The 11344-nt window shown below is 42.7% G+C and overlaps 1 protein-coding gene across 1 annotated transcript in view; it reads right to left on the bottom strand.

Moving 5' to 3' along the window:
• The window catches only part of nalf1b (NALCN channel auxiliary factor 1b), a 90985-nt gene extending 80171 nt beyond the window's left edge, over nucleotides 1–10814 (bottom strand). Inside the window, exon 1 of the mRNA XM_032529231.1 lies at nucleotides 9363–10814. Within this exon, the coding sequence (XP_032385122.1) occupies nucleotides 9363–10088 (726 nt within the window). The 5' untranslated portion in view covers nucleotides 10089–10814. The remainder of the gene's footprint in view (nucleotides 1–9362) is intronic.
• Nucleotides 10815–11344: the final 530 nt, after the last annotated feature.

The following is an 11344-nucleotide window of genomic DNA, read 5'->3' as shown; positions in this document are numbered from 1 at the left end:
TCCAAATACTCAATGAGTGATCAAATTGTCTCTGAAGTGAAAAAGTCCCTGGAATAAAACTAAGATTGTGTTTTGACATGTGTTGAAACAATGAATCAGAGTACAAAGCATCAACCTTGCTTAATGTGTAATGTTTGTATGCTACCATGCATAAGTTGTGAGTACTTTTTTGTTTACTGTTGTGTGACTGTTGTGTGATGTTTGTTGAAATATGACGGAAAGAGGATGTGAAGGGAGATACCAGAAAGGTAAAGACATCTGTTTCCATAAAATGTTGTCAAGGGCCTAAGAATCCAGCATGCATGTGCTGTATATGTGTGCCAGCTTGAATGCTTTTGTGAATGTGGGGGCCATGCGCATGTCTTTGTGTGTGTATAGTGTGTGTGCGTGTGTGCATACATGCGTGCATGCGTATATGTGCATGTTTAAAAAAAAAAGTGAGGTACAGCACAGTGTCACGGGGGTGTGAGAGCAAGAGATAAGAGTGTTCCAGTTCCTACTCAGCGCTTTTGAAAAGTCAATGACAGATGAATAATTTACAGAGGATCAGTCAGGGGCTGGCAATACCACTGCAAAGCAAAACTGCAACAAAAGAGACACAGTTTGACAGGACTAAAGCACCATACATGTTATACAGGTAGTTCCCAAGTGGGAAAAGATGGAAAAACAATCATTTAAAAAAAATAAATAAACAATGGTAAAGATGTGAGTAAAAAGATGAAGAAAGAGTGACACAGCTGCAGTTGGCAAATGACAGATGGGGGCAGGGCAAAAGCATCTTTGACAAAGAGGAAACCTTCAGCAGGGGGAAACCCCCACTAACCCCTCCACCATCTATCCACTTCACACACACACACACACACCACACACACACACACACACACACACACACACACACACATAAAGCAGGTGAAAAACCATTATGAAATGCTACCGATAAGACCCTTATCATCAGGTCAAGCACCCCCCCATCCCTCTTCTGTCTTGCTTTGTACATTTCCCATGCTCTATCTGTATCAATAAACAGTATCTATAAACTCTGTCTCTCTCTCTTTCTCTCTCTTCTCTCTCTCTCTCTCTCCGCCCATCCCCGCTCCATTAACAATCAAATTACTGTGTCAGACTAGAAGAGGTGTGCGGGTGAGGAATCTACTTGCTTAAAGCTGCAGCCCACTCACAAAATCAGACCACCATACACATTGTAGGGCTCACATTCTTTAAGCCTGCATCACGCACCAGGAAAGGCTTCTCAGTGGTAAGGTGGTTGCTAGGTGCCACTGGAATAATGATGTGAATAATCAGCCTCTTCGGCTTCATAATGAGAGCTGTGAGGAGGACAACAAAAAGTCATTTGCATCAGTTTGAATGGAGGCGTTTAGTGTAATATTGCCTAAATACTATTGTAGAGGTTTTCTAACCCTTCCTGGAAAACACACACACACACACACACACACACACACACACACACACACACACACACCACACACACACACACACACATACACACACTCACACACACATAAAAAGCAACCTTCTATCATGCTGCCCTGGAAACAATGCAATGTTGTTGTCTTAATTTCTATTACCGTATTATCGGACAAAGATAAGATTATCTAGCATGACTATAAAAACAGTTAAAGCATCAACACAGAGTCACATTTTATTCAGACTTATACACTGCATAACCACCCACTGTGATATTATTTTTGAACGTCACCACTATGCACCATTCTTTGGTTCCAACTCCCTAAGTGTGATGATTTGCTGTTCTTCTTTATAATTTATGATATTAAATGTATAACTTTAGATACAGTATTTAGATATATTACCCTGGACTCAGGGTAATTGTAATGGCATTCTTTAATTATTTTTTTGCCATTTTGTGGACAAAATAATTAATTGGTTTATCAAAGACAGCGATCAGCAGATTAATTTAGCATAACATAACTTGTTAGTTGCAACCTATAAAATAGAAATGTACCCAATTTCAAGGTGATAAACTTTTAAGGAATAATTTAGCATTTTGGGAAATACCCTTATTTGCTTTCTTTCAAAGAGTAATATGAGAAGATCAATAACACTATGTATTTACTATTCCTATCTATTCCTTTGAGACTAATAGCTAATGGAAACAACTACAACATCCCACTATGCACTGCACTCAAGCATTCAAACATGTGCCTCGCCTCCCTCCTACTCAACAACACACTCATCCATTGACAGAAACACTAGCCTGATTAAAAAAGGATTAGGTAGGACCAGGTGCTTAAATGAATTGTTTTCACAAAACCCAGAGAAATACAGTATATCAGGGAATCTGACACAAGCCCATCACGCTGCACACATCACTGGGTATTCCCTCCAATCTAACCATTGATTTGTCAGTCTCTCTCCCTTTCCACCCCTCCTCTGTTTGCTTGTGTCACGTGATCGCTGTCAGCTGCTCTCCCATGTGTGTTGTGTTTTTGGCTATGCTACAGTATGCATACAGTTCCAACCCCTGAATGTACAGTATGTGTGAGTTTATAAACCTGAAACTGCATGTATGTGTATCGATCTTCCCTTGCTCCTCTGCTCTGCTCTCCCTGAAGCAGGACATCCTGTGAGCGACTGATGATGACTCAGTAATGTGAGAATGTCACCAGTCTTGGATCTCAAGTTTCTCAAGTTTGGATGTCAGTTTCTATTTGAGCTTGATGTTTTTGTTTCTATCTAAAGTGTCTTTTATGTAGGTGAAATCCATATGCAATTTAATGAACGTTTCTAAACACATAGACACGTGTTGCAATCCCAGGTTTTCCACGGCTGCATCAGGGTCGGCACTATTTCGCCCCAGAGGGTGTTGGTAACACACCTGAAGCTGTGGCTACAAAACACCAGAAGAAGAAGTTGTGAACATTTTAGTAGTGTAGCTACCTTTACAGGCCACTTCCTGACACTTCCTGGTTATGTTTTGCATCTTTGAGAAATTGATGTAGTGAGACATTTTTTTTATATCTGGCAATACGTGTCATTGGGTTCTGAGTCCATGCTAATGTTCTGGGTGACTGACAACAGGGTATTAAACAAATACGCCACAATTTTAGCATTGCACTCCTATAACGTTGGTGGCCTTTGGACAGTTTTTGAAAAAAGAAAATCCATGCAGCAGAAACAGAGATATTGTCTTTTTATATTCCACACATTCTTCTTCCTTGTCTAAATCCTACCCATAATGCAACTCTAACTGCAGATAGTTTGGTCAGAGATTTGGGTTTGTCATGCTGGTAGCAGCTAGCTAGCCGTTAGCCTCAAGCAGAGATCAGAATGAAGCCACACAGGTCTTGTAAGCTCACTTCTTTCTAACTCTACAACCCCAGATTTGTTTCTTTTCCAAACTTGTAGTCTTCAGACCCAATCCACTTTGCCTCAAGTGACATCACTCAAGTAAGTCTATCTCGCAGCTCCCTCTGGAGCCACAAAAGGCTTTATACATTTTTCACATATGCAGTAGTACTCCCGAAGACCTATAGGCCTACATACACACCTTATTCGTTATTTAAAATTTTACAGGGAGGATTTATGAAAAGCCATTTTTGCCTCAAGTGCATTCATAATTCAGATATATTTACCTCTAGAGGCTGAAAGATGAAATGTAAATAAAATGTGATGTGCTGTTCCACTCAATTTCTCATCTAATATGAACAACACCATCAAACAGCATACTGACACTACTCTAAAAATAGTGTCTACATAGGGGCGGCCTCTAGCTCACCCAGTAAGAGCGTTAGCCCCATGTTGGCTGAGTCCTGCAGCGGAACGGGTTTGAATCTGACCTGCGGCCCTTTGCTGCGTGTCATCCCCCATTGCTCTCTCCCTTTCATGTCTATCCACTGTCACTTTAATAAAGGGAAAAGCCCCCAAAAAATGTCTACATAGCACATTCTTGCACTTTGCTTTATACAAGTATATGCCTTCATTGAATTTCTGATTAAATTAATCACATTTTTATCAATGACTAATTCCATTGAAAAGCACATTTATCTTTCTTTTAATAGAGTCTGCAGATCAATGGATTTCTTATGCAAAAGAACTGAATTAACATGTGAATCTCAATGCAAAGGCGAACTTAGAAATCAGAAATGTGAAACAGTGCTGGGCTGTCATGGTAGCACTTGTGTATCTCAGATGGTTTGTGTTCTAAAATCAGACACCTCACAATGCTGTTTTTCTTAATGCAATCGTCTTTTTCCTTTCTTTCGCCACAAACAGTGCAAAATCTGTTGCAGAGACGCACACCAGTTTTTCTCCTTAAGTCGGGAAGATGCATTTTACATAGATATGGGTTAAATACCAAACATAATTTTATCGGAGAGTTTAATGAATTTTTCATGGAGTCAGTCATCAATACCAGTCATTTCCGCTCTATCTAGCCCCTTTTCTCTCTTTACTTCATCACAGAAAATCAAACATAACACATCACCCACTCATCAAGTCATTTAACTAAGCATACCAGTGAGACAGAGGAGAGAAGGGACAGCAAGTGCATTCGTATGCAAGTTTTGTAAGTCATAATTTGTTTATGCCATAGATCTGATTGAAATGGATGCATTGAAAGGACTCATTGCAACTTTTGTCTCATTATGAGTTGAGCTGATCTACGGCCAATCAGTGATTGACTGGATACATTCAGCTTACTCTTGCACATAGTCACACACACGCACTTACGGACAAGCACATATTGTTTTGTTTTTCACTTTTTCAGCTGATCTAAAAGAACCAGGCAAACAAAACACTACCGCCATGCATATTACTAACTGAATGAGGGACAAGACTTTTTCAGAGTAGTGGCCTGCTGGGAAGATGGAGAAACAAAATATGGAGAGAAGGAAATGGGTGTGGATGTGTTGATTGGTGATGAGGCCCAAGGCAGCGAAGGAGAGAGCTGTACGGTCTCATTGTGCTCTCTGACGGGGAATAGAGGACGACGAGGAGGCGTTTCCATGGGAGTGCTGCTGTGTTCTTTTCGAACAAACGCATTACCTTATCTCCTGCCTGGGGAGAAACAAACACTGACAGCTCCTGGGAAGGGGAGTTTCCCTGGATCTATTTGAGAAGAGAACACCGTAGAGAAGCAACAGAGCCCTAATTGAATTTAAGGGGGAGAGGGTAAAGTACAGGGGCTTGCAGTGTTGATAGCCAAACAATCCGTACGTTCTGTATAATTTTAATTTATATTAAAAACAAATTTTTAAATGTGTAGTTTAGCACAACATCGATTTAAAAAAGTTTTAACAGAAACTTATGCTGAGTCAGTATATTTTCTTATAGTTACTACCTCTGAATGTTGTCCCAGACTTTGTATATAATATATATGACATATGTACAGTATATATCTACTTTGAGCTCAAATTTCAGGGTCCTGGGTGCTCTATAGAGCTCTTATTTAGATCTATATTTTTAAGCCATGCTAGCCGCAAGGCTCTAGCGTTGGCAGTTCCAGTCTGCTGACAGTTTGCATATATGCTATCATCTCTACTAATATTGAGAAGATAGTATTAAAATCTGTACAGACATTTATGGTCCCCAGTCAATGTAGCCTATTGACTCTGCTGATCTCGGCACTTTGTTTTGGTTCAGAGTGAATTTTAGATGGACTGAAAAGAGCAATCTCACCACACAGTTCTTTAGTAGTTGTTCTGGAGCTTTCAAGAACTTATATGGACCTGGATAAGGGTCCTTAAAGAAAAATGGAAATGGAAAGTGGACAATCTACATCTGCTGAGGAAGAACATGTAATAGGATTGAGAAGCCCAGAACAGGTACTAACAGTTTCAATCTCACTACTTTCTAAATATTGTATAAACTGCTATCAGATTTTATACATAACATTCATGTCCGTCCAGGATGAATTATGATTACTGTGGTGATCTCTTCATTTTTTATCTAGCAACATCAAGTCAAATTTTCAATTTGGGAAATTATTTGGTTTGTAACCAAAAACTGCAAAATCAATGACATTGCCAATGGCCTCCTTACTTTGTGTTTAGTGATAATCAGCTAATGTGAAACTGAACTAAACTAAGATGGTGACCATGGCAAACCTAAACATAAACATGTTAGCATTGTCATCGCGGACAGTCAAATTTATTAAGCCCCTCTGTGCCTGAACAGCCTCACAAAGACACTGGCATGACTGTAGACTACTGGATCTCTGGATTGCTTCTTGTGGTGCTGCAATGCAACATTTCCCTCTGGGGATCAATACAATCTTATCGTTACTTAATTTAGCTTTGACATAGACTCCAGCAGGGACTTGTTGTAAAGCTGTTTTATTTCATGGAAAACACAATCAGCATTTCCTCACTGTGGAGTTAAAACATAAACAGCTAAATTGAACAGGGGCTAAACTAAATATTTTTGTACAAATAGAGTGGTAGAGGAGAAAGAGGAATTGAATGAGCAGAGGCTGGGTGAGGGAACACACAGTGGGAACTGTGTGGACAGGCCTGTAATTCAAGGGAAGGAAAGGACCTTAGCCCAGATCAGTATCTGTCACTCTAGCAGGAAAAGAGTGCTCAATACCCACATATTTATAGGAAGGGAGAGGGAAAGAGAAACCAGGGCCCCTGATGGGAAGCAAGTCTACAAGGAGGAGGGAGAGAGGGCCGGCAGTGATGTAGAGACCAATACTGGACACATATGTGTGATGTTGGTTCGTCAGAGCTGGGACACAGGTGGGAGAAAGACAAAGAGGGAAAAGACGTGAAATGACCAAGAGTCAATGAAAGATAGAGGGAGAAAGGAGATCAACAAGCCCTGGAGACACAGCCACCAGAGAAGTGGAGAATTATGGGAGTGGAAATTAAATTACACCGGAAGGGACAGTCAGGTCTGGACCTGCAGGAAACACTGCACATGGGGCTCTTTCTGTGTGTGTGTGTGCGAGCGCACGTGCATGCACATGTATGGTTGTGTGTGTGTGTGTGTGTGTGTTCTGTACATGTTGATTTTGTTTCCTCGTTGTGACAGTTTCTACTCTTCAATTCAACTTTATTATTTCTGTTACCTAATTTAAATTCACCTCTATATTTGGCCTCACATTTCCACAATTCCTTCTCCTTCCTTTTCATCTCACTGCGTATCCGTTCTCCCATCCTCTAAACTTATATAGACAACACACATCTACAGCATACAGAAATAACCACCAAATTCGTTTGAACCATTTGAAAAGAAGCCTTGAGTAGTTGTTTAAAATGTGGATGAAGAAGTGGAAAGGTCTGAGACAAGAGAAATAACAGAGATAAGAGAAAATAAAAATAAGTATTGTTTCAAGCTGTCTAATGTCTTTTTATGGTCCAGCAGAGAGTTTCTTCAAGGAGTGGTAGTTTGTGATGCAGGCCTGGGGTGCTGTGATTTCACAAAGGTCACACGAACACTGGAGCAGATTAGCAATTCAGATTGGGCTAAAGGGGCTAAAAGGCTGATATAGCCCTGCCTGAGTCTGATTACATTAGCAAAGAGTAGGAGTGCAAATGCAAACTAGTGATTAGATGGTACATGAAAGAAAAAACTATAAGATGCTATAGGAACCAGATGCATGCATATATGTACATACAGCACATACAGTATGTGTGAACAGATTATCTGACAAACAGGCCTAAGAATAAGATATGACTCACAATAAAAAATACATAAACTTGCACGTGATTCCATTGTGAAAGTTTACCCTTAGTGTATCCTCCCACTAACTGGCCTTCCTCGCACACACACATGAATTATCAGCAATCACAGTCCAGCACCCTGACCATATGCCCTTTTTCAACAACCATCTTTTAGAAATGGGTTTGGGTTGCAGGATCATCATGAGGGCAGTTTTGAGAGAAGATTTCCTGCTTTCCGAGGTACATTCCCTGACCTGTTTTATAGTGCTGTTGTGGTGGTGACACTGCAGCTCTCACAACTGTCATAATACACACCTGAATCTTCAGGACAAGGAATTTGGTTATGCTTTGGTGCAAAAACACGTTACAGCACAGCTGAAAAAGTATCTGCCAAGCATACACACAGATGTACTGTAGATACAGAGGCAGACAGTATAAGAATGCATGTGCTGTATCTTACAGTAACCAGAGGCAGTACAAGCCATAACATCATGCTCATTTGTTCTCATACATACGCCCATATCCCTAAACATACCATATCAGTGATTCTCAATGTTGCTAATGAAAGACCCAACACTGCATATTTCCAATCTATCAGGTGTGTTCAGACAAACAGAAACGCATGAACCCACCTGCTTTAGTTAATCTTGTATGGGTATAGAGGTGGTAAAGATACAATGGAGTGGTCCGCTTAGTTTGAGAAATGAGGTTGGTCATGGTCTTTGTGCCAATAAAGGTAACTCTATAGCCATACTCCACTGCCAGACTAATTAAAACAATGAAAACAAATATTATCATGAGCACACAGCAAACGAAACAAGCCTGTCCTCCTGAAAGGCCTTTTGCAGGGTCGTCTTTCAGCACAATGTATCGCGAGCACAGGAGGATGCACACAGCTGTCGGGAGAGACGAAGCCTCTGCAAAAGTCCAGTGCACAACAAATGAACCAGATTGAAGTGTGAATCACCCAATTTATCCCAACCATTTAACTATTTGCAGGTACATATTCTTTGTTCAACACATTTCAGTCATCGGTTCTTGCTGTCTTAAACACAAGACAAAGCGTGTTTGTGTGTGTGTGTGTGTGTGTGTGTGTTTGTGTATAGATGACTTAGCCCAAGGTATGCTATGTTGTTGACATGCACAACATGTTCTCTAGGCTGCCATGTCCAAACAACAAGTAAACTGTGGACGATAGAAAGCCTGGATTAGGTGCAGAAATCACTCGTGTGCTATTAACGAATTGAAATGAGCTCCACTTAACAGCACTCTCTCCCCTCATCTCATAGAGCTGCGGTGCAAGCCTGGCCCTTGCTCCAAATGTCCCTTCCACAGTCACAGTTCACAAAGTGGCCCTATATTAAAAGATTAGGTTTGGAGAGCTAGAGAAAAAGATAGACAAGGAACAAGGAGAGGATAAGAGAATGATGAAGGACTGTAGGAGTCTGTTGACAATGTCTCTTGTCCTCCATGTTGTCATGTGGTGCAACTGTTTCTGCAAACCCTGACAGCCCAGCTGATGTAAGCATTGGTAGCCTACTGGTAGCCTGATTTCTGAAAAAATAAATACCAATAAGTGACAAATATGCCCAACGGTTACCAGAACGACTGTCAACCAACCAACACATTGTGTGTGGTGTGTGTGCGTGTGTGTGTGTGTGTGTGTGTGTGTGTGTGTGTGTGTGTGTGTGTGTGTGTGTGTGGCCTCGTTAGTCCTACCTTGCATTCCTCCATGCACGTCCTAACCGAGTATGCATCCGTCTCGTATTTCTGAACCAGCAGTTCAAACTCCCGGTAGTTGTCCTCGGCCCGCTTGTCAATAAGCTGATAAGCCCGGACACACTTGCTGCATCCCAGCAGATCCACCCCCATGGCCATATCCAGGGTGCAATTTAAATCGTCCGGACTCGTAAACCCGTAAAACAAATCCAAAAGTGAGTATGAATTACAAAAAGAAAGGTACAAATCGCTCAGATTCACGTACGCCAACTGTGTCCCCTTTTCCCCTCTACCGGAGAGGCCTAGGCACACGGTCCTCGCGTCCGTGAAAGTAAAGCAGTCTTTGGACAGGCTGTCTGGATGACAGGTGTCCATTCGCCACAGAGGTTTGGTAGAATTCCCTAGAAAAATAACATCTTGCTCTCTGGCGAGATGGTTGGTGTCAGGTGATGTTGGATGTTGGTGGAGGGAGTTTGGGTACTCGCCCATGTCCGTAATTGCAAGCCCCTCGTCCGACCGTTTGTCTCGGGTTCGCGTCAGTTTTGCCTCGGCGCAGAACCACAAGTGATCAGAGAGCAGGACGGTGATGAACAGCAGAGAGGCCAGCGACAGTCGCCATCTCTGGGCCCGTTCCGACTCGGTAAATGGCTTCTCGTTCTCTCGGGGTGCAAACCAGTATTTTAAGCCCTCATCATGCTGCCGACGCATCCAAGCACCCCTGGTCATATTTTAGGAAAGTGCTGCCCTGGCCGACTCCACCGCGGGGGCTGCTCTGCCACAATACTCATTGACTTGGGGAGACGGACTCCGGTTGGTGCTCCTCTGTAACGGTGCCGTGCCTCCGCCGGTCCAGGGCGCTCCTCTATCGCGCCCGCAGCAATCGGTGCTACTCCGATCCAATTAGCGCGCCCGCACAGATTAAGCTTCGCGCTGCCGCATCCCGCTTCTCCATGGCTCTCCGGGGGGAAACGGCGTCCTCTTTGACCGCATGCCCCCTTCTCCCTACCGTCCCTCCCCGGATTTGTTCTCTCGTCTGGGGCGCAGGGAGACCAGCGGTTGCGAGCCTCTCGGTACTGATGCTGCGCGTCTGCCGCCTTTCGTTTTGCAGATTCACTTAAAGGAGAGCAACGAGCCTTTTTGGTGCACGCACACTGTCCGGTACCTGGGCGGAAAGCCTAGAATCCTTTCTCCCGTTGGCCTTTGTCATCTTGGACCGCGGTTAAGTTGCCGCCATGTTCGTCTTGAAACACTTTTTCGGAGAGCTGGGTCGGTTTGCGTCATCTCCATCGTTGTGATAGCTCCATCGTTGCGCAGTGGCGGAGCAGCTTATTACCTACACACACAAACACACACACACACACACACACACACACACCACACACACACACACACACACACACATAGGGGAGAGATTGAGAGAGAGCACAGACTCACTCAAAGGTGGTTAACGGTGTTTAGGATATTCTCTGAACTCTTCATGACTAATAGTACCCACATATTTTCTTGGCAGGGCACAAACACATGCACTTTTGGCGACATCTTGCTTTTGGTGCAGAAGAGACGTGAGTCCATTCACAAGTACTAAAATGCAGTTAGAGTAAGACATCACACTGACTGTCTAAGATTTATTGATCTGGCTCATTTACACTCCCAAATCCTCAAATGACATCGTGTTGCCTCTGAACATGTAAAAAGCAGCTGAACAAGCAAGATTTGTGGTTGTAGGTTTGACAATAGCATATGCACCTGTTCCAAGCAAGTCGGCTATATCTTATCAACTGTGTTGTGTTTGGTCAGTGGGTTTTGAACAAACACTTGACTTACAGTGTGGCCCTATATGTAATGTCCCTGTGTGTGTGAGGGACAGAGGGAGAACAAGCGAAGGAAGGAGCGATTGGTGGTAGTTGCTTGAAGGGAGAAGATAGTAAATGACAGTATTTATCCTCATCCTTAGAACTAGTAATCATTGTCAGTGTGAATGG

This window comes from Etheostoma spectabile, chromosome 11 (genome assembly GCF_008692095.1).
Source record: "Etheostoma spectabile isolate EspeVRDwgs_2016 chromosome 11, UIUC_Espe_1.0, whole genome shotgun sequence".
NCBI classification, from domain to species: Eukaryota; Metazoa; Chordata; class Actinopteri; order Perciformes; family Percidae; genus Etheostoma; species Etheostoma spectabile.
This window is presented reverse-complemented; position numbering and strand designations above follow the sequence as displayed.